The following is a 22,677-nucleotide window of genomic DNA, read 5'->3' as shown; positions in this document are numbered from 1 at the left end:
GCCTTGAAAGAATTCACACGCGGCCGCTAGCTTTCCCAAAATAAGGGGAGATCTGCTGCTTTTATAAATTGTTATATTATTTTTCCTACTTTTCTCTATTTCTTTAAGCAACATCTATAAAAAAATATATATACTTTTTTTTAGGGTTGGGCAAATATTCCGAATTGAACCGAACCCGACGGTTCTTGTCAAATTAAATACTTGAACGAGTATCTGAATTGATAAGAACCGAATCTTTCTAATTTTTTTTATATTGAATAAATCAAATTATTTTAATTTTAATTTTTTCTAAACAAATTAATAATTTCTAAATCCAAAATTTTGGCCCAATTACCTATTTTATTGTTTTATTTCTTAGCCCATCAAGATCCAATTCACTAAATAACCCTAAACACCTACACTAAAGTGCATAACGTTGTCTTGACTCTCGCAGCCTCGCTAACATTCCAAAACCTATACAATTGTCGACCGACGCTGCGACCTCCGATCGAAACTGTGACCTCCTCTGACCGAAACTTTGACGATTTGACCGTAGCGATCATTTGAACAAGGTAGTCTACTAGTCTCTGACATTAAAAAACCATTGAATGTGTCCTTAGTTGTATTTATATAATGTTGTTATAAATGTTAAAAAATTTAATTATAATATAGAACCGAACGGAATTGAATCGAATCGAATTTAACCGAACGGAACCGAACCCGAACGATTTCATAATTATATTTGTACCCGACGGTTCCATTTATTAGATACCCGAAAATTTTGGTTCGGTTCGGTTCTAATCGGTTCTCTTTAGAACCGAATCGACCCACGCCCACCTCTACTTTTTTTCTTTATTCCTTTACACAACAAGTAATCAAATTTGTAGATTTATCGAGAGAAATAAATAGATATTTTCACACCATAATATTACCTAAAAAATAACATAGCCCGTGTATTGCACGGGTGGAAAAATAGTATGGTAAAAATGAGAAACATATATTTATTACAATACGTAGTCAAAAAAAAAAAAAAAAAAAAAAAACACCCCAAAAAAAAAACACAAAAATTTAAAAAACGAAAAAAAAAAAAAAAAAAAAAAAAAACAAGGAGGGAATTTTTTTTAAAAATAATATCTGAAAAGAGAATGGGCGGAAGTGTAACAATTGATACTCAAAGGGCGTCAATGTAATTTACTTAAATAGAAAACGCACCAACAAAGTGGAAAAAAACCCTTTGATGAACCAGTAAATGTTTGTCAACTTTCATACGGCGCCTTCCAAGAAAACCATCCACTTTTTCTTGAAAATAATTTTCCTTGGTCAATCACGCGATATCTGACCCAGTCTGTATTTTTTTCTTTTACATTTCGGAAAGCTTCTTTTTATGGATCTGATCCTACACAAAAACGAAAAACCCCACGAGCTAAGGAATTTCCCAGATTCAATTCACCCGACACGAGTTCAAGAATTCATCATCTTTTGGGCATTTGAAGTATTCCAGTTTGGCAATAAATAGAGATTTTTTGGTTGTTTATTGAATCTTGAGGTGATTTATCGAGATTCTTGGTTAAAACTCCATGTTTGAGCTATTTGACGGCTGGTCTTGCCGAAAACTGAGATGAGTCGTTGAAGAAAGCTGTGAATATTTGGACTTTGAAGGTTTACTTTAGCATTTGAGAATTCGTGATTACATGAGTTTCGGATTTTACTTCATGAGTTTGCTGGGATGATGATGATAATTCAAGAAAAAATGGGTATCAGAAAAGTTGTTTATTGCATTTCTTTTGTATTTCTATTTTTCACTTTAGTAACGGTAGCCATGGAGAGCAAGATGGAGGAAGAAGAACCTTTACTGGCGTATCTAATCTACTCTGGGGGGATAAATAAGGACATGGTACTGAGTCATTACTTCTTGTTTCACTTTCTCTATTCCACAAACACATATATATACCTCTAAATACACATTTATCATACTTGTGTGCATATATATATAAACTTTAATGGGATATTTTTTATGGGAGATTTTATTGTATTTTGTTTAGCAGCATGGTCTTGAAAATGAATTTGTTTCCCATGTCGAGAAACATTCCTATGCTAATTTGATCGAGAAATGTGTCACACATTTCGTGCCACCAAAAAGCCTTATGTACATTTGTGTTGTTGCATATGTAAGCTTTTAATCTTGCGTGTTAAGGAATGCCCGCATATATGTTATCATTCTTCACTAAGGTTGTGTTCCCCATTTTACGGTCAAGTTAGAAAGTAGCGGTAAGACATTTCCCTTTTCCCATTTTCTTGTCTACGAAGTCCTTCACGTTGATAAGATTAAAGGACATCTCCCAAATATATTCATAATAATTTAGAAGAGAAAGAATCCTTCTTTAGTTTTCCTGTCTTATGTTTTCTCCATTTCTTATAATAAGATTGAGTAATGCAGTAATTCTGTTGAAGAAAGATAAAATTGGTGGCATTGAATTGGGCGGATCTTTTCTAGTTCTTTCTCATCACTGTCTTCTTTTAACTATCCCTTTTTTTATTTTATAAGAAACATAGTTGAATAGAGATGGTCTGTGAAAGAAACAGCGATAATTTTCCATGAAATACATCAGTCAAATTTGTCATCTTTCGCACTTAAAAGAATATTGGATGCTTATCATTCCAAAAATAGCTTTTGTCAAATTTGTAAAATTGATATTAAGTCGATTATATGTATAAACGTTGTCGATTAACGAGCCACTTCATTAATTTATATATCATTTCTTTCCATCTTCTTTAATTTAGTACATGTTGGGATGTGCTTAAATTAAAATAATCACTTCTAGCAGACATACTTGTAGGACCAACAACTATTACTCACTTATTATTTATACATTCCGTAGGACTCATAGCTTACAATCACTTTCCCAAACATGCTCTTAGATTTTTCTCTTCTTAGTACCAAACTTGTATGATACTATAGGAAGTAGAGTGGCCTTTTAAATTTGGGTTAAATGACCTTCCTGTGCTACTTAATTTAGAATTTTCCATTGTCAAAGGAAAGTTTTGATACACGTGGAAACAAGTTTTTCTTTACTCCAGTTTTATGATACATTATTCTACTTGTCTTTTAAAACTTTCATGGGCTTCTCACACATTGTTCTAATTACCTTGATCTAACATGTCTTTTGATGATGTCTTGTATATTGTTAAAGTTTTGTAGGTTATTTTTGTCTCATCAATTATACGCTTATAATTAATGGAAGAAGTAATTTTGTATCTTTGAAGCCATCATTTAAAGATTTTCTTCTTAGAAACATTATGTTTTTATGAGTGTAATTAAGCAAACACTTATTAAATTTTTAGAAGGAAATGATCCTATAAGGAAGAAAAAAAAGTTCCATATTCTTCTCTCGTCTTTTCAAAGTTAATTTTTAGGGAATGAGCTTGATCAGAGTCTGGAATGTCATGTATGCCCATTTATACATTTTGACAATGCACACCAAGAATCTGATGAAATTCTCATGCTGCAGGCTGAATTGTTATGGATACATTGCAGGCCAGAGTTGATACTTGCCCAAACAGCTCTAGATCGTGAACTATATCTCCCAGAGCAATGGTCGAGCTACAGTAAGGAACTTCTAAGTATCAGGTCATCAACCAAAGAAGATCTCCATAAAACTGTCAGCATGTTGCAACCTCAAGTTAAGCAGATCCTTTTGGATTGTTTAATGGAGAAAAAACTTACGTTTCTTATATCTGGAGAAGAGAGAGGTGTAAAAAATTGGTATACCAGGTACTTGGGATTCTTCTTTCCCAGGTCTGATCCATCTAGACGCCGTGAATTAGTTCAGACATTTGGAGAAGCACCTGCTCCATCCCTGATGGTTTCATCCCCTAATCCAGCACCTTCAATTCCAATAACTCCTAATGTTCAAAGTCCTGCTAGCCCTCCACTGCCTCCATTTTTTCCTCCAGACTCCGGCTTGTCAAACCTGCCCCCTACAGCCGGTGAACGATCCGTGGATCCAAATTCTTCTTCTGGTGTGGCATCAGACAAGAAAAAGAGCAACAAGAAAACCATTGTCATTGCAGTTGTTGTGACTGCTGGGGTGACACTTGCCCTTTCTGTGCTGCTCTTTTTATGCTATCGTAGATTCTGTGGGACTGGCTCTGCACTGGGAAGAAACGACGAAAGGCCTCTTCTTAGCTTAAGCTTAAGTGAATATTCGATTGGTACATTTGCTGTTCCTAATATTTCTTCTTTAAGAGACTATATTGCATTTTCTTGTTCTGATTTTTCTTCTGAATTTTGATCTTTCAGCCTCTCCGCAGAAGTCATTTGGCCTGACAACTTCAATAAATGGAGAAAATCTTGGTAATCAGTCATTTACTGGCAAGTCAAACCACAACAAAAGTGGTCACAGTTTCTATGTGGAGTCACATTCTATAAGTGATTCAAAAATTGAGCTTCCAGTTGGAGCAAATGCTGGAGCTGCTGTCAACTCCGTCATGAATTCAGCAGGTCTACCACCTGGAATGTTGGCTACACCAGGACTGCCTCCACTGAAGCCACCACCTGGAAGGACAGATCCTTCTAAGCCACCTGCAGGCAATACAGTCTGTCCTGCGGCCCCACCTCCTGTACCACCGCCACCGCCACCACCACCACCTCCGCCTCTTAATCCTTCATTTGGTGGACCACGTCCTCCCCTGCCTGGACCCGCTCCTCCACCTCCTATACCCTCTGGCATCAAGACTGGTCCACGTCCACCACCTCTTCCACCTACTGGTGGCCCTCCACCAAGGCCTCCTTCCATAGGCTTAAAGCCTCCTCGACCTTCGCCACTCGGACAGAATCATCCATCAATTGCTACTTCAACTGATGAAGGAGAGGCTGCTGGTTCTAAAGCTAAGCTGAAGCCTTTCTTCTGGGATAAGGTTTTGGCCAACCCTGATCATTCAATGGTTTGGCATCAAATCAAATCAGGGTCCTTCCAGTAAGTATTCCCCCCTCATTGTAGTTTGTTAATTGATTTATATATGGAAGTAAATACTTCTATGAACAGGTTCAATGAAGAGATGATAGAAACTCTATTTGGCTATGCCCCTGCTGAGAAAAACAAGAATGTATTCAAGAAAGAGTCTTCATCCCAAGATCCTTCAACCCAATATATCCAAATAATTGATTCAAAGAAGTCACAGAATTTATCAATTCTTCTCAAAGCATTAAATGTGACTACAGAAGAAGTATGTGATGCACTTCATGAAGGTGACATATTTTGTTTCTTATTAAAATTTTCTGAGACAATTTACTTAAAGAGAAGAACTTCATTATAGGAAAAAATACTTGAAAACAAGTTATGATGACTAAATCAGATAAAAGTTGGATTTCATTTAATTCATTGATTGATCAGATGATCTGATTTATGCATAACTCTGCTACAACATGTTGCATCAAAAGGGAGGGAGGACTGATATGGCCGATAACATTTATTTGAGAGTCAATAAACATAATAAGCGATTTTTGACAAAAGTAAACATTTGTTTTCGTATTTCATCATTTTTTCCAATAGGTTTGAGCTGAGTTAGAGGTGCTAGTACTCTAATATTCCTGTTGTCATAGGGAGTATCTTGACATATTAGAAATACAAAACATGATTCAGAACTACTCCTTGATATCTTTTATATTGATTATATCTTGATATCCTTTCTTTCTAAGTCAAGAGGTTTGTTTTTATTTTTCTGTGTCTACTTTGCTGCATTAGGTGAAGTAGCACATGATTCAGACTTATTCCTTTGTATTCACGTCGATATTGTTAGTTTTTTCCCTTATGTAGTCATATTTCTGAACTCTTCAATTCAAAGGATCTGTAATCTTTTTCTCGAGAATCTTATTGATAGTGCCCAATGCCTCTTAGGGCACTCTTGGATCATCTTATTTTATGCCTTATCATATTAGATGGGCAATAATAGAATGCTAGGTATACTGATGACTATTACAAATGAACTTTATATATGGACCTCAATGAAAGATGCTAAAACTATAATGAAGATTTAATTGTCTGCTCTCAAAGGAAGAGAGAAGCACTTTGCTCGAGGAAGCTTGCACAATCTAAATGCAAGATTAACCATTTTGCTTGTTATCTGCAACTATCCATCAAACATTTTAATTATTGTATTGGTTTATTATTCTGAATCCATTTCATAAAAGCCTGAATTTGCTATTGCTTTATGGTGATTTTATATCTCAAGAAAGCGGCTGACCTACTGAATTAAATTAGGCAATGAGCTTCCATCAGAGCTTGTTCAGAATTTGTTAAAGATGGCTCCGACATCTGACGAAGAATTGAAGCTGAGGCTCTACAGTGGGAAGCTTTCTCAACTTGGGCCTGCAGACCGCTTCCTTAAAGTCTTGGTGGACATTCCATTTGCCTTTAAGAGGCTAGAATCCTTGCTTTTTATGTGCACTCTGCAGGAGGATACAGCAATGGTAAAAGAGTCTTTTGCAATCTTAGAGGTGCGCCATTCTTGCTATAAATTGCATCTTTTTATCAGCTTATAATTATTAAGAAATGTCCATTCAGTAATGAATATTAGTTCCACAATCATTTCAGGAAATATGAAATGTAGTGATTCTGGGTAACTAAATTTTGTGATGCAAGTCTCTCATGGATGGACTAAATTTTATGCTGTCCCTTAGAAATGTGTAATATATTTAATCTCATGTATAAAGAGTTCAAAACAAAATCCATAGAAAGGTGAAAATTTTTGTTGTAGTGCAGTGACTTTTCAGCATTCACCTTTTACCTTTCCATGTGTTATTTTCACTTTTTTCTTTATATATTAATGTGAGAGCAATTGAAAGTGATGAATCTACAACCTCTTCCATAACCTGGTGTAAATTATGAGACCATTGGTTATTCTTCTAGTTAGATACCACAATTTTCATGTCAGTAAACTAATTTCTCATGCTTGTTCAGTACAAGAATGCTTGCAGCACCTTTCGTTTTCTATCAAATCTTAAATAATTGCTCAGTGTTTGGAACTGGCTATGCTTTTTTATTTACTCTCTCCCCTCTTGATGCATTTTATGCTTGATATAATGCTTGAAGTAGGGATGTCAAAACCTTTAATATAGGACCCTGGGCTGTGTTGGGTATCACCTCCACGGCCCCAGCAGCTGAGCTGTATTTTTTCCCATAAAAAATATGCAGGGGACTATGCCCCCCATTGGACTTAAATGTGCTGCACCATGCATTTAGCTGGCTGCATCACGCATTTAATGCAGCCGGCTAAATGTCAAATGTTAAAGTTGGAAATATTTTTTAAAAGCAAATGTTATATTTTTCTAATTAAAAATATTCAGAAAATGGACCGGGCGACGAATTGGCAGTAAAGTATGTGGTTAAAATTAATTGTTGACTTTGACTTAGATTAAAATCTAGATTTTAAGCCCCATCAAACAGGGCTTTGTTCTCTTTACCTTGAAATGCAATGGGGAGAGGTTTAAATACCATTTGTAACCCCCCCCCTTCCGGGGAAGAAATTTAAATAAAAGAAGATAAATAAGAAGTAATACATGATGCACTTGCACACACTCATGCATGAGTCATAAACTAAAAATATGACAATGATCATACAATGGCATATGGTTTCTAAATTCTAATCTTTTCGATGCATTTATCAGCAATGACACTGATTGCCTTAATCTTTCTAAAAAATTATACTTACGCCATCTCAATTTAAATTGAAGGCTGCTTGCGCAGAACTCCGGAAAAGCAGGTTGTTTCTCAAACTTCTTGAGGCTGTTCTTAAAACTGGAAATCGCATGAATGATGGAACATTCAGGGGTGGTGCACAGGCATTTAAGCTTGATACCCTTCTAAAATTATCTGATGTAAAGGGAACAGATGGAAAAACGACGCTCTTGCACTTTGTTGTTCAAGAGATAATCCGTTCAGAAGGTGTACGAGCTGCCCGGGCGGACAAACAGAGCCGGATCACATCCAGCCTCAAATCTAATGATCAACTTGAGGATTCTTACCAAGATTCAGATGAGCATTATAGAAACATTGGCCTGCAGGTTGTCTCAGGTCTGGCTGGTGAGCTTGAAAATGTAAGGAGAGCTGCAATATTAGACCCCGACGGCTTAGCAGGAATTGTTTCAAAGCTTAGTCAGTCACTTATAAAAGCCCAAGGTTTTCTGAATTTGGAAATGAAGAATATACCAGAAGGAAATGGGTTTCACCAGACTTTAAAAAGTTTTGTGCAGAATGCTGAGGTTGATGTTACGTGGTTACTCGAGGAAGAGAAAAGAATAATGGCTCTGGTGAAGAGCACAGCAGATTACTTTCATGGAAATGCTGGGAAGGATGAGGGTTTACGATTATTTGTTATTGTTCGGGATTTTCTGATAATTTTAGATAAGGTATGTAAAGATGTGAAAAATTCGCCAATAAAACCATATAGGACACCTCGAAAAGAAAATTCGACTGTGACACGTACCGATCCCCGCCAGAATCCTCCCATTGATCCTCGTCAGCGGTTGTTTCCAGCTATCATGGATAGACGGATGGACAGTTCTAGTTCAGACGATGACTCCTAGTTGTTTAATCAGAACAGGTATAATAACTCGTTCCACAATTTCTCTTACGAGGATGTGAAAATATATAATAGTTTCGAATCTAGACAACTTGCGATACGTTAATACAAGACGTTATTTACTTCACATTGGCATGTATTTAGGTAGTGCAGAGCAGCAGAGATTACCGTAAAGGCGGATACAGTGATACATTTTCGACTCTTTCCTTTGACTACTATTAATGGCGCTTCTAGCTGCAAAGCTAACCGAAGTTTCAAGTTTCAATGTTGCAGGGAGGAAGACTTGATAGAAGTTTCTTAGCTTTGCTTTAATGGAGCTTCAATTATGGATCATATTTAATTTATTGTAATTGTTTATTTTTCATTATTCTTTTTTGAGTTCTGTCCATATTCCTTTTTCTATTTTTTATTTTTTTTGTTTCCGTTTTTGAATCGAACAAGTAGCCAGTGCATTACTGGGAATCATCTGAAACAAATGCTTAAATTAGATGTAAAAGGTAATATGTATTTTGCTAAATTCAGTGATTGATAATTGATTCATGTATTTTATAAAATGGAATTTCAATTTTCTGCTGAGGTTAAGAAATATGATTTTTTTTCTTTTTCCTTCAGCGTTACATAATTTCTTATATTCTGCAGTCTGTTAACCTTGAAGTTGACTAGGTGATTATGAGTTTAATCTTGATTATCATTACTGAAGGGGATTAAGAACCAAGAAGAAAAATGGGTTCGAAAATTTATTGATTTATAGGAATTTTGTTACAAAAAACAATTTAATTTTCACAATTTGTCAAAATTAAGTCATTTGTGCTTGGTTGATAAAGATGCCACGGAAATGGTGATTTTATTTATGTTCAAAATGTGGTAAATAGAGAAACAAAACATAATCCAGTGTCCATTGATAATTTCTTGATAAATGAGTTATTAGACGATATTGTTTATATTATCAGTGAATTTATATTATAAATTTGTTTGCTAAACGAAGGGCGAGAATTAGAAGAGACATTTCCAACGTATCACCAGGCACAACTTTAAAAAAAATAAAAAAAATCCTTAAACAGTAGATGCGCGTAATGGAATCTAGAAGTACGCCAAACATTTTGTTAAATCTTATGTTGTCATTGTAATGGTTGTGTTGAAAATGACATATTTGTTAATTTTATCTGAAAGCAATCTAATGTTATTATATAATCTCTCATTGACAATCACGAAAATAAATATTTCTAATTGGTTTATTGAGGAACCTAGTGAAATCCATAACTAGAAGGTTCTGATCAGTATAGTCCGACGAGGCTTATCAGCTTCTTGCAAGGTAAAATGTTTGACCATTCATTTTGTATGCCTGGAAATGCAGATTCTTGATTTTTCTACTGAATTACTTTAGGCCTTTGATTTTTGTAGCATAATTATTTGTTTCTGTGTGTATTCACTGCTGAATTATGCTGCTACTGTTGAAGAATTGTCTCACAATAAGTAAATTAAGTTTGGGACTGAAGTAGTTATTTTTAAAGACCACAATTCCATTAACACATTCGGCTAAGGAGCTGTCTAGTATGTGGAGAAATAAGGTGACAACCCAATGGAATCTTGAGGTAAAAGAAAAGGAAACACAATAATTCAGATGAAGGAAACTATAAAGAGGTGGACTTTTCGCTATAAAGATAAGAGTGTGCAGTGATGTAAATTTAGGGGGTAAGAGACAAGTCTGGGAAGTTTATGGAGAGTGAGGTTTTCTCAACTAATAAAGTATTCTTTTCGCTGGCGGTTCGTTGAATCACATTTAATTTGTGTTGTTCCTTTTTGGCTCATTTTTGTGTTTTTCATTTCCATTGTGTTTGATGCGTGTCTCTGTCTAATCCCTCACGCAGAACATAAATTGTTTTATAGTATCTTTGGTAGGTTAAACTGGATAATGCTGGAAAGGTTTTAAGAAAAGAAAATGAGCTAAAATGTTGCATTCTCTTGTTGATTATTGTCCAATGTCCACTACAGCTTACCCTTGCTGTCATATGTTGTCTCTCAACTTAACAATTTGATGTAGCGTTGCTCATTTCCCCAGGGAGTTTATGGCTGAAACATTGATGAACATTGCTATTGAAGTGGTACGCAAGTACAATAGCCTCAAAGATAAGGTGCAAATTCTTAAAAGGAAAATTGAACGGCTAAGCAGTCAAGCAGCTGACGTGACTATAATGCTAAGAGAGGCAGAAATTCACTCGAGCAAGAAAAGGAAAAGGGAAGTTGAAGATTGGCTTGCCATTGTAGGAAAAAGGAAAAAAGAATTTGAAAGCCTAGAAAAATCAGTTAATGAAAGCGGATTTTATTCACGTATACAACTGGCAAAACTTGTTGATAAAATGATTGAGGAAGTGGCAGAACTTGTCGAGCAAGGCACATTTTCTGAAGGGCTAGTACTTGATGTCTGTGAATCAAAGGGGGAGCCACTTGTGACAACAGGATGGAAAGGCCAAACATTTGAAGTTAATTTGCAGAAAGTTTGGCTTAGTTTAAGGGATGCTAAAGTTTCAGGTATTGGCATTTATGGAATGGCGGGAGTGGGCAAAACGACTATGGCAATGCATGTCCATAACGATCTCTTGACGGAATCTCTATTCTTAGGTAATGTGTATTGGATCACTGTTTCACAAGAGTTTAGCATTCACAAATTGCAAAATGACATTGCCAAAACCTTGGATCTGGATATTTCAAATGAAGACGATGAAAAGAAGAGGGCAGCCAAATTGTCACTGGCATTTAGGAGAAAGAAGAAATTTGTACTCATACTCGATAATTTATGGAATGGTATTGCTGTAGAGAAGATTGGAATTTCTCCTGAAATGGATGGACTCAAGTTGATCATAACGAGTCGATCACTTGAGGTATGCCGTTCTATGAAATGCCAAGATAATATAAAAATTGAACCTCTACCGGAGGAAGACGCATGGAAATTATTTATCGAGAAACTTGGTTATGGCATAAAACTTCCATCAGAGACAGAAAAAATCGCAAAGAAAGTGGCAAAAAGATGTTCGGGTTTGCCACTTGGGATTATTACCATGGCTGGAAGCATGAGTGGGGTGACGGACGTTCATGAATGGAGGGACGCTATGGAAGAATTGAAAGAATCTTCTATGGGACGAGATAACATGGAAAATGAAGTATTACCAATTCTCCAATATAGTTTTAATCGTCTGAGGGATCCAAAATTACAGAGGTGTTTTTTGTATTGCTCTCTGTATCCCGAAGGTAAAAAAATCCCGAGATATAGACTGATAGCCAAATTTATTTCTGAGGAGCTGATGGATAAACGGAAGAGTAGACAAGCAGAATTCGACCAGGGTCATGCAATGCTGAATAAACTAGAGAACGTCTGCTTACTGGAAGGTGCTGAAAATTATCAGAAGGAAAAGTACGTGAGCATGCATGATTTGATGAGAGACATGGCAATAACGATCACGAAAGATAGCCATAAATACATGGTAAAAGCTGGACTTCAACTGAAGGGAATGCCAGAGGAGCAGGATTGGAAAGTGGGCCTGGATAAGGTTTCCTTGATGCGTAACGAGATATCTGAAATTTCACCAGGCATGTCACCAAATTGTCCTAACATTTCGACTTTAATTCTAAGAGAGAATCCTTTAAGGCTGATTCCGGATTCGTTCTTTGCGCACATGCATGGCTTGCATAATCTCGACTTAAGTTATATCAAGATTGAGAAGTTGCCGAGTTCAATATCAGACTTGGAGAATTTATGTTCACTATTGCTCAGAGGTTGTGCCAAGCTTAAATTTGTGCCACCCCTAGGAAAGCTCAAAACACTGAAGGAGCTGGACCTAACAGAAACTAGAATTAAGGAAATACCTCAAGGCATGGAAAACTTAGGCAACCTCAAACGCCTCGATTTATTAGCTGTGCGCCTGAGGACGATACCAACAGGGATTTTGCCCAGACTCTCAAATCTTCAGCGTCTCATGCTTCCATATCGTATGGAAGTGCCAGTGGAAGAACTCGAGGGGTTGAAAAAGCTGGAAGAATTTCAAGGTGCGTTGCACGATGTATGTGAGTTCAACCAATTTATTAAGTCTCAACAGAGTCACGGGCAACTTGGGTTCTACAATATTCGCATAGGTAAGGCAGAATCTCATGAAGATTTCTGTGAAGATCTGGAAAAATTAAGAGACAAAAGGGTGATTTTAAGAGGTTGCACTCTCAATGAAGTAGGAAAAAGAGGAAAGGCTATACTATTTGCTCGGGACATTCAGCACTTGGAAATTGATAAGTGCAACAACCTGAGTAGCTGTTTTTTGAATGATTTCCCATGGTTTAAAAATCCAAGAAATTTGAGGAGTTGTGAAATTTTTCGTTGTAAAGAAATTGAATGCTTTTTGACATTGTCCTACCACAAGGAACTGATTGCAGGAGGAACACAAGGTTCTCACAGGGTTCCACTCCAAAACCTTGAATACTTACATCTATCTGACTTGCCTAACTTTATTGGCATGATTAAGTGGGAACCGAGAATGGTTGCATACCCTCCCCGTGAAATGTTTTCTTGTCTAAAAAAATTAGACATTAAATACTGTGACAGAATCGAGAAGCTTTTGCCACGGTGTTTGCTGCAAAACCTTTGTAATTTGGAATTTTTGTACCTTTTCTCTTGCAACAACATGGAAGAAATAGTAGCCGATGAAGAAGAAGGTATGGATGTTACCAACTCTATAACACTCCCGAGGTTGAGGCATTTATCCTTGAATTGCCTGCCAGAACTGAAATTGATCTGCAAAACAACAATGACTTGCAATTCCATAGAATCTATTGATTTATGGGGCTGTAAAAAACTAAAGAAGTTGCCTTTCTTTCAATCGACTACTGATGGACAACCACATTCTCCAACGGCTCTTAAAGTGATTGAGATATGCAAGGAAGACAAAGAATGGTGGGAATCATTGGAGTGGGAACAACCTGATTCCCGAAATATAATTCAATCTTTTGTTAAATTCTATTAGCTCCTTGTAGATATTCAGTTGTAGGAATTAGTCGATAAAGGCTTCATCATTATCCTTTCCCTCAGAGATTTTATATACTAATATTATGTACAAAATTTTCTTTTGGAACACTAGTCTCTTGTAATGCCATTTGTGGGGATAAATTTTCAAATCATAAATAGATTTAGCTCGTATGTATTATAGTTTTTGTATTTAAAAATCAAAAGGTACTTTTCTTTCAAGATATGCACAAGCACTTTCTAAAATAATTTGTAATTTAAACATATTTGGGTTTGTCTGTCATTCTGGTTGCACATGCATCTTAATAACTTTAGCAGATACCATCCAATAGTCAACTGATAGGGTACATTATTGAAGTATTTAGACATACATAGTACTATACAAGATTTAATGTCTCACTTATGTTTTAGGCGTACATAATACTATACAAGATTGGAGAATAAGGAAGCTTGAATTATTTGAGTTGAGATCAAAGTGCAGCTTTAGTATTGGCCATCTTCAATCAACCAATTAGGTACACTTCCATGTAAGAACCCGACAAGAAAATGAACTGTTATTTTGTCACCATGATTTCTCATTCACAGTTCGGATTAATGTATTAAATTTTGTTACCTGAGAAAGGTATATATCACCAATATTCCCTAAGAAAGGGCAGAAGGACATCATGGACATTGGGATGATTCCACTCTAATGATTCCCACCATTGTTTCTCTTCTCTTCCTATCTTTATATCTTTGAGAAATGGGGGAGCAGATGGTTGTCCATCGAGGAGGATCTGTAGGTGCAAAGGGACCTTCTTTAATTCTGTACATTTATGTATAGAAATAGACTCAATGGAATCACAATTCATCGTCCCCTTGCAAATGCTCTTTAACTTTGACAGTTTATGAAGTGATAAGTCTTTTAAATTTGGCAGGGTGATGTTAGCACTACTGTTTACAGTAGGGTCTCTGCCATAGTGATCATCATCTCCTATTATCTCTACCATCTCATCACAATTAGAAACATCCAACTTTTGGAGATTATGGAGGTTCTGTACTAAACTCCACTGGAGAAGCTTCTTTATTTTTCTACAATCATAAATACACAACATTTTAAGTTGGGAAAAAGTGCCAGGTGGAATTGATGCAACTTCTGCTCCTCCTTCCCACTTGAGGAGACCCATGAAATTTGGCAAACCATTAAGAAATAAATCTTCAAGGCTTTGGAATGGTACCCCACGATACTGTTCTTCTTCCCTCGCAGATGATAGCCTCATAATGCACTCTATATTGTCCTCAACTGCTATGTCGCATTTTTTTAGGTCTTTAGTATTATACAACATTGGGAAATAATCTAATAAGCAACAACTCAAGCCAGATCCCTCAAAGAGTAGTTCCTCAATATCTTGTGGCAGTAAATTTTCATCTACGCCAAACAAGGACCCAATGAGACTGTCCTCTCCGAAATGTATCACTTTACAAGGCGGATAGTATTCGTCATATCCAAAAACTTCTCCTGGCTCGTTTATAATAATGTGGTAGGAGTTGAGTCGCCATTCACTTTGTTGAGACTTGATTAATCGATTAAGATCAGATGCACTATTCAATCTGCCATCAAATAGTTCCAATTGTTTCAATCTTTCAACATCTGTTGGGGGTACTACATGACATGGCAATGTGAGCTCTTGAAGGTGTAAGAGTCTATTCAAAATGCCGGCCGGCATATCATTTAAATTGCAACAATCCTTATATAGGAGTTCGAGGTTGGTCAAGCTTTCCATACCTTGGGGAACTTCCTCAATGCTAGTATTTGTTAGGTCCAGCTGTCTCAGTTCTTTGAGCTTCTCCAATGGTGGCACATATACAAGATTTGCACATTCACCGAGCAATAATGCTTTGAGTTTCTCAAGTCTGATATGGAATTTGGCAACTGTTCAATTGAAGTCTCACTTAAATTGAGAACACAGAGACCACACATCTGCTCAAAAAAACATTCTGGGATAAACTTGAGAGGATTTTTACTTAAAATCAACGATGAAAGTCTAGGACACTTCGGTGATGTTCCAGGTGAAATGCCATCTATATTGTTATCCATCAAGGAGACCTTGTCCAAATCTTCTGTCCAGTTCTGTACCTTTGGTATTTCCGTTAACTCAAGTCCAGCTTTTACCATGTATCTAGGGTTATGTTCAGTGATCGTTATTGCCATTTCTCTGATCAAATCATGCATCTTCACTATCTCTCTATCTGTCTGAATTTCCACTAAGCAGGCTTTCTCTAGTTCATTTAGTATTGCATGGCCTTGGTCAAACGCTGATCGCCTACTCAATCTTCTATCTATGAGCTCTTCTGAAATGAAATTTGCAATCAATTCGTCTCTTGGAATATCATAGTCTTCAGGATACAAGGAGCAATACAAAAAACAACTTTTTAGCTTTGGATCCTTCAAGCAGTTAAAACTGTACAAGAGTATTGACATTACTCCATTTCCCATGTTTGCTTGCCCCATACACGATTTATTTAGTTCTTTTGATACATCTCTCCATTCATGAATGCCAGTCACCCCCTTCGTGCTTCCAGCCAATGTGGCTAGTGCAAGTGGCAAACCGCTGCATCTTTTGGCCATTTGCTTACAAATATCTTCTGCTTCTGGCAAAAATTCAACACTGTTAAGTTTATTTGAAAAGAGTTCCCAAGCTTTTTTCTCAGTAAGTGTGTTCACTTTTATAATCTTCTGGCAGCCCATTTGTTGACAAACTTCTAGTGATCGACTTGTTATAATCAACTTGCATCCATCCATTCCAAGAGGAATACCTATATTCTCCGTGTCAATCTGTTTCGATAAATCATCCAGTATAAGTACAAATCTTCCTTGATTCTTTAATTCCCGGAATAGTTCAACCGCCTTTTTCTTCTCATCACTCTCTTTTGAGATACCTATTTTCAAAGCTAGGGCAATAGAATTCTGCAATTTGTAAATGCTAAACTCTTGGGAGATAGAGGCCCAACATACATGAGGCGAGTATTTGGGTTCGTTTAAGAGCTTATCATGGACACGCTTTGCTAGGGTCGTTTTGCCTACTCCCCTAATTCCATAAATGCCAATTCTTAAGATGTTGTCATCCATTAACGATGCCCAGATGTCATTGAAATTTTGTAGAAATGCTAGGCCAATACTCTCATTATCCTCAAGAAAAAGCCCTCCAGAAAAATCCGCTTGCTCAACAAGCTCTACCACTTCCTTGATCATTCTTTCAACTCCTTCTGCCAACTTTTGTTGGGAATAAGCAAGATAAAATCTGTTGGATTGTACTTCTTGTTCCAAGCTTTCGAATTCGTATACATCTTCCGACGTTAATCAACCAATCTTCAACCTCTCTCTTGCCTTTTTTTCCAGAAAGATGTGCTGCATTTTGTAATTCTACATGCACATCTGCTGCTCGACTTTTCAGCAATTCAATTTTTCTAGTAAGAGTTTGTATATTTCCCTCCAAGTCTCTGATAGTGCTTAACAATTGATCCATGTGAATTCCTACAAATATACCATGTAAATACAGTCGAATACAAATGCGACACTTTTGTTATTATCCAGACAAATTATATTATGAGAAAACGTTGATTTCTTTCAAATAAAAATTGAATTCTTGCAGAGACATTAAAAAAAAGTTAAAATTCGCCATTATTACATTGTTGAAATATAAAAAAAAATTTCGATTAGGTAATATATTATTAAAATGTAGAAACTGATTTATTAGGAATTTTTCTGAGACATATATAGAGTATCAGTATGTAGCCATCCCTAAGAAAAAATGAGGGGAAAAGAAAAAGAAAAATCCATTAAAATATTATTGAATTGGAAAGCCGATAAAACTCACCATAAACTCGATTCTCACGACGAGGGGATATTTCTAACAACTGAAACTTTTTGTTAAAGTTGTAGATAAACTCTCTCTATAATATTCAATAATCAAGTTCTAAATAGAGGCTCAATTTGGGATTGATTTTAGAGTCCCAACTCCTTATTATCAAACAATCATAGATATTTTAGATGTTCGATAAATTTTAAAAAACAAATAATGGAATAATCTTCTTTATACAATAATTAGTTGACCTACTTCTTTGAATGGCTGCAAATCTTCTTCATTTGGATTAAGTAGTACTCAATACACTAATTCTGAGACGAGATGAGTATATATATGTAAGAAGAAATAACCAAATTATTATATCATTGAAAATCAATCAACAAAATCATATTTATTTATATAGAAAAAATGCGATGAAACTCTAATGGATGCAGGAGTAGATTAATATATATTTACCTTGAATCGATAAAATCTTTGAGCAATTCTTTTATAAGTTCAATCCACTTTCAATCTCAATAAAGTAAAAGAAGAGTATAGTTAATTAAGATGAATTAATGGCAGAAAGCTGTGGGTTGAGGGAGAAGCATATATGCTACTTTCGAGTTTTAACTTTTACATTTTTGGCATTGTGATGAGGCCACTCCAATGATTTCCACCATTCTTTGTCTCCAATTACATGGATTAATGCAAGACGTGAAGGAGGAGATAGCTGTCCATCGAGTAGCGGTAAATATAAAGGGAATTCTTTTATATTTTTAATGCCCCCCAACGTAATGTTCTCAATGGAATCACAAAGCATCTTTCCCTTACAGATGCTCTTTACTTGTGGCAGATTCTTTAGATAAAAGCTCTTTAACCTTGGCAATGTGATATCAACTCCTTCATTTTCGTCATCTTCTATTATCTCCTCCATTTGTGCACAGTCCTGGACATCCAAGTATTCGAGGTTATGAAAATTATGTACCAAACTCTGAGGGAAAACCTTCTTGATTTTATGACAGCCACGAATCCTTAACCATCGGAGACAGGAAAATGTTCCATGTGGAAGAGGTGCAGCAACTGCTTCCCACTTGAAGAGACCAATTAAATTTGGCAATTCAGTCAGATCCAACCTTTCAAGGCTTTGGAATGGGACCCCTCTAGATTGTTGTTCTTCCTCTAACCTCATAATGCACTCTATTTTATCCTCCCTTTCTATCGTGCATTCCTTTAAATTTCTAGCAGAACTCAAAGTTGGAAATTCGTCCAATAAACAACCACTCAAGCCACTTCTTGAAAAATATAAATTCTTGATATCTTCCGACAGCTTATTCTCATCCGTGTCTAAAGAGGATTCCTTGAGAACATCTTCTCCAAAATGTAAAAGTTTACGTGGAAAATAGATCTCTGTTTCTTTTTCTATTACTTGAGAACCAACTGTAATATGGTAGAAATAGAGTGGCTTGAAAATTCGTCGTGAGTTGATTAACCGATTGAGATCATGTACGCTATTTAACCTGCATGTCAAAACTTGCAACTGTTTCAATGTCTCAACTTCTTCCATCGGTACATCTAAATGATCTGGCCACTCGAGCTGCTGAAGATGTGTGTGTCTACGCAAAGTCCCCGTCGGTATCATCTTTAGTCCATCACACAACAAACTTAAGCACTTGAGGTTGGTTAAGCTTTCCATACCTTGGGTTACTTCTTTAATACTAGTAAATGAGAGCCCCAAATATCTCAATTCCTTGAGCTTTTCCAACGATGGCACTGATACCAGAAAAAGACAACCTATGAGCACTAATGCATTAAGCTTCACCAAGTCTGATATGGAATTTGGCAAGCTCTCAATTTCAGTTTCACTTAAATCGAGAGTGCGTAACCCACACATTTGCGTAAAGAAACAATCTGCAATCAATCGTAGAGGATTTTCTCTCAAGATCAAGGTGGAAAGACTTGGACACTTAGGTGACGTGCCAGGTGAAATTTCCTCTATAGAGTTGTCCATCAAGGAAACCTTATCCAAATCTTCTGTCCACTTTTGCTCCTCTGGTAATTCCTTTAAGTGAAGTCCAGCTTTTACCATGTACCTCGGCTTGTCTTTAGTGATCCCTATTGCCATCTCTCTGACTAAATCATGCATCTTCAGCTTCCCGTATGAATCACTTTCCAATAAGCAAGCTCTCACCAACTGATTTAGTATTGCATGACCTTGGTCTACTTCAGCTTTCAAGTTTAATCTTCGCTCCATCAGCTCTTCTAAAACGAAATGTCCAATCAATTCTTCTCTTGAAATACGAAAATCTTCAGGATACAAGGAGCAATACAAGAAACAATGTTGTAGCCTTGTATCCCTCAACCTTTGATAACTATACAAGAGAATTGGAAAAACCTCAATTTCCATGCCGGCTTGTCTCATGCGCGATTCTTTCAGTCTTTCCGATGCATCTCTCCATTCATGAATGTCATTCACGCCCCTCATGCTTCCAGCCAATGTGATGAGTGCAAGTGGCAAACCACCACATTTGTTTACCATGTTCTTGCAAATCTCTTTTACTTCTAAAGAAGGTTCACCACAGTCAAGTGTCTTCAAGAATAAGTCCAAAGCTTCTTGCTTAGAAAGTGTGTTCACTTTTATAATCTTTTTGCAGCACATATAAAGACAAATTTCTTCTGATCGACTTGTTATGACCAACTTACATCCATCCCTTTCAAAAGGAACACCTATCTTCTCTACATCAATTCGTTTCCAAACATCATCCAGTATAAGTACGAATCTCCCTCTTTTCTTGAATTCCTGGAAGAGTTGAGCTGCCCTTTTCTTCTCATCACTCCCACACGAAAAATTTAGTTTCAATGCTTGGGCAATGTCAGTTTGCAATTTGTCAATGCTGAACTCTTGAGAGACAGTGACCCAATAAACATGACCCGAGAATGTGGGTTCATTTAAGAGCTTATCATGTACACGCATTGCCAGAGTCGTTTTGCCTACTCCCCCCATTCCATAAATGCCAATGCTTAAGATGCCGTCATCCATTAATGATGTCCAAACGTCATCTAAATTTTGTTGAAATGCTTGGCCATTCCGTTGGGATGTTAACGATAGCGGGCCAACACTCTCATTAACCTCCAGAAAAAGCCCGCTAGGAAAATCTCTTCGTTCAACTCGGAATGGAGTCAGGCTCGGTTCCTTTCCTCCCTGGCCCGCTCCGTCGCTTCCTCAATCATTCTTTCAAGCTGTTCGGCCAACTTTTGTCGTTTGAAAACATGATAAAATCTGCTGCTTATTGGTTCCAAGGTTTCAAACTCTTTTATAATGTTTTCAACATTATTCATCCAATATTCAACCTCTCTCTTGCGTTTTTTTCCAGAATGACGTAATTCTTCATCAACATCCTCTTTTCGATTTTTCAGTAATCGTATATTTTTCTGAAGAGTCTTCCTTTTTTCTTCCAAGTTTGGGCATAGCCGTGCAACAATGTTTTGGAATATCGGTGCACCCAATTCTAACACCTTATCCACCATGGCTTCCTGCAAATATCATGCAATATCAATATTGTTATGACTTATAAACAGTCAAAATACCAACGGAACACTTAAGATATTACTTTGAGAAATATTAAATTCGGTAGAAAGGAATCCTTCATTTTGTACAATCTCAGCCCCGTTTTGGAGAGATTTTGAAAATTGTTAGAAGAAAAGTGGGGTTATTTGTAAAGAAAGAAGTCAAATTTTACTGTTAAAATAGTTAAATATTGGGGTGAAAAATCACCCCCAAATACCCTCTCAAATCTCAATCAGGAAAATTTTAAGAATCCCCCGAGTGTGTGCCGTTGTACGTATAGCTCAATTTCAAATCATTAATTTATTTGGAAGTATGTGAACTTTTACAGAAACTTAAATTAAGAGATAATTCACTATTTATATATTATTTAAATCTAAAAAAAAAACTGCTCTATTATTATTTTGCTGACAATTAAGTGATTAACTAGTCAAGGTTCCTATCCAACCACATAAATGACGACATATTATATTTAAATTTTATTTTATTTCTTTCTCTTACTTTTTTCCTCAAATCATCCAAAAATATGGCACGCCAGTCTTTTGTGTCACATGCGTTTGATTGCAAGTATGAAATTTGTATGGAAAAAAATAAATTTTAGATAATTTAATTATTTAGAATTTATTTGAATAGAAATTATCAATTAAATGTATTTGGTTAATTTAATTTTTAATTTAGAAAATATTATACTTGTCCATTTTTTATTGGTGGGTTAATGAGAGAGGGTGGATAAATAAGAGAGAGAAAGAGAGTAAATTCTGTGGAAAATAAAATCTCATTCTTTCGAAAGAAAATATTTTCCTTGATTTTGAGGAAAATATGGTCATGTCACCAAAAGTGTAAAAGTATTTTTCATGAAAAAATGGCAATCAAACAGTACAAAAGTAGGAATTTGATTAGAAAAAAACACATTTTCCATGAAAAATATAAGTAATCAAATGCACTTTTAAAATAAAATTTATTTCTCTCTCTTACTTTTTACCGAATTTAATTTTTAATACCCGTCTCCCGCTTATTTGTTATTCATCATAATAATGAAAAGTTTCAGAACTAAAATACACTTAGCTGCATGGAAAATTGGAACGATACAACAGACGTTATTTAAATTCACAATTTTATCAAAATTAATGCAAAAAAAACAAAATTACAAAAACCTTATTTATCCCCTAACAAATTGTAGTGATTTGATATTGAGAAAAAGAGATATTGTACTGGCCGTATTGAATATGGGACCAAAATTCCTCCAAAAATTAAGCATATCACTCAAAACGCTTCGAGAACGAAGGTGTGAGTCAACTATTAATAATTTAATCAGGATAATAAATGAAAAAATTTAACGACCATGAAAGGAAGAAAGAGATCAATATTACGTAACCTTGAATCAAATAATCTTGAAAGTCCTGAAACAAACAGAGCAAGGACCAACCTAGAATAGAATAAAGAGAAAGCGCCCCCCAGGGCACATCCAAGTTGACGGAACAATCACATTGGGGGGCTCTGAAATCAAGCGTGGGGAGTTCGATTCCTGGTGGGAATCTTTGATCCAATAAAGGAGGAATTATTGGTGGATTAATCACCATGGAGGAGGCTCCCTTTGGGGAATGAGTAAAAGCCATGTGGGAACCTGGGAACCAACAAGGGCAAATCCTGCGATTTACCTCCCTGAGCAGCTGAGGGGCCGGAGGTTCAGGGACGAGGATATAATCTAGCGCAAGCTGGGACACCTC

General features: G+C 36.2%; 4 protein-coding genes across 6 annotated transcripts in view; 2 read left to right on the top strand and 2 right to left on the bottom strand.

Moving 5' to 3' along the window:
* The first annotated feature begins 1,230 nt into the window (after positions 1-1,230).
* Positions 1,231-9,127, top strand: LOC111397317 (formin-like protein 5). The gene is made up of 7 exons (XM_023024168.1): positions 1,231-1,873; positions 3,489-4,191; positions 4,280-4,955; positions 5,025-5,227; positions 6,240-6,475; positions 7,712-8,580; positions 8,704-9,127. Exons 1-6 carry the CDS (start codon positions 1,706-1,708, stop codon positions 8,561-8,563), a joined length of 2,838 nt encoding a protein of 945 aa, XP_022879936.1. The 5' UTR covers positions 1,231-1,705; the 3' UTR covers positions 8,564-8,580; positions 8,704-9,127.
* A 679-nt stretch (positions 9,128-9,806) lies between these two features.
* LOC111397316 (probable disease resistance protein At4g27220) lies at positions 9,807-13,695 on the top strand. The gene is made up of 2 exons (XM_023024167.1): positions 9,807-9,871; positions 10,619-13,695. The coding sequence occupies exon 2, from the start codon at positions 10,626-10,628 to the stop codon at positions 13,563-13,565; it is 2,940 nt and encodes a 979-aa protein (XP_022879935.1). The 5' UTR covers positions 9,807-9,871; positions 10,619-10,625; the 3' UTR covers positions 13,566-13,695.
* Positions 13,696-15,039: 1,344 nt separating this feature from the next.
* Positions 15,040-17,989, bottom strand: LOC111397315 (putative disease resistance protein At4g10780). Its single transcript, XM_023024166.1, has 2 exons — positions 17,866-17,989; positions 15,040-17,078 (listed from the first exon to the last, which is right to left on the bottom strand). Exon 2 carries the CDS (start codon positions 16,794-16,796, stop codon positions 15,375-15,377), a length of 1,422 nt encoding a protein of 473 aa, XP_022879934.1. The 5' UTR covers positions 16,797-17,078; positions 17,866-17,989; the 3' UTR covers positions 15,040-15,374.
* LOC111397314 (probable disease resistance protein At5g63020) overlaps positions 17,987-22,677 on the bottom strand; it is a 15,023-nt gene continuing 10,332 nt past the window's right edge. Inside the window, exons 1-3 of one of the 3 annotated variants that reach the window (XM_023024164.1) lie at positions 22,377-22,399; positions 20,595-20,919; positions 17,987-20,559 (exon numbers count right to left, since the gene is read on the bottom strand). In XM_023024164.1, the coding sequence (XP_022879932.1) occupies positions 18,002-20,559; positions 20,595-20,913 (2,877 nt within the window). In that variant the 5' untranslated portion in view covers positions 20,914-20,919; positions 22,377-22,399 and the 3' untranslated portion in view covers positions 17,987-18,001. Of the gene's footprint in view, positions 20,560-20,594; positions 20,920-22,296; positions 22,400-22,677 lie in introns of those variants that run through there. The other 2 variants (XM_023024163.1, XR_002703217.1) reach the window with 2 other exon arrangements.

Source organism: Olea europaea, chromosome 7, assembly GCF_002742605.1.
Source record: "Olea europaea var. sylvestris chromosome 7, O_europaea_v1, whole genome shotgun sequence".
Taxonomy (NCBI): Eukaryota; Viridiplantae; Streptophyta; class Magnoliopsida; order Lamiales; family Oleaceae; genus Olea; species Olea europaea.
The sequence above is the reverse complement of the archived record's forward strand: the minus strand, read 5'-3'. Positions and strand labels throughout refer to the sequence as shown.

What these genes read in the sequence shown, in the direction of transcription:
- LOC111397317 (XM_023024168.1), top strand. Translation starts at nt 1,706, where the DNA reads ATGATGATGATAATTCAAGAAAAAATGGGTATCAGAAAAGTTGTTTAT. An exon ending in ATCAAATCAGGGTCCTTCCA is followed by an intron (nt 4,956 to 5,024) that starts GTAAGTATTCCC and finishes TTCTATGAACAG; the next exon opens with GTTCAATGAAGAGATGATAG. An exon ending in ATGTGATGCACTTCATGAAG is followed by an intron (nt 5,228 to 6,239) that starts GTGACATATTTT and finishes GAATTAAATTAG; the next exon opens with GCAATGAGCTTCCATCAGAG.
- LOC111397316 (XM_023024167.1), top strand. Translation starts at nt 10,626, where the DNA reads ATGGCTGAAACATTGATGAACATTGCTATTGAAGTGGTACGCAAGTAC.
- LOC111397315 (XM_023024166.1), bottom strand. Translation starts at nt 16,796, where the DNA reads ATGATCAAGGAAGTGGTAGAGCTTGTTGAGCAAGCGGATTTTTCTGGA.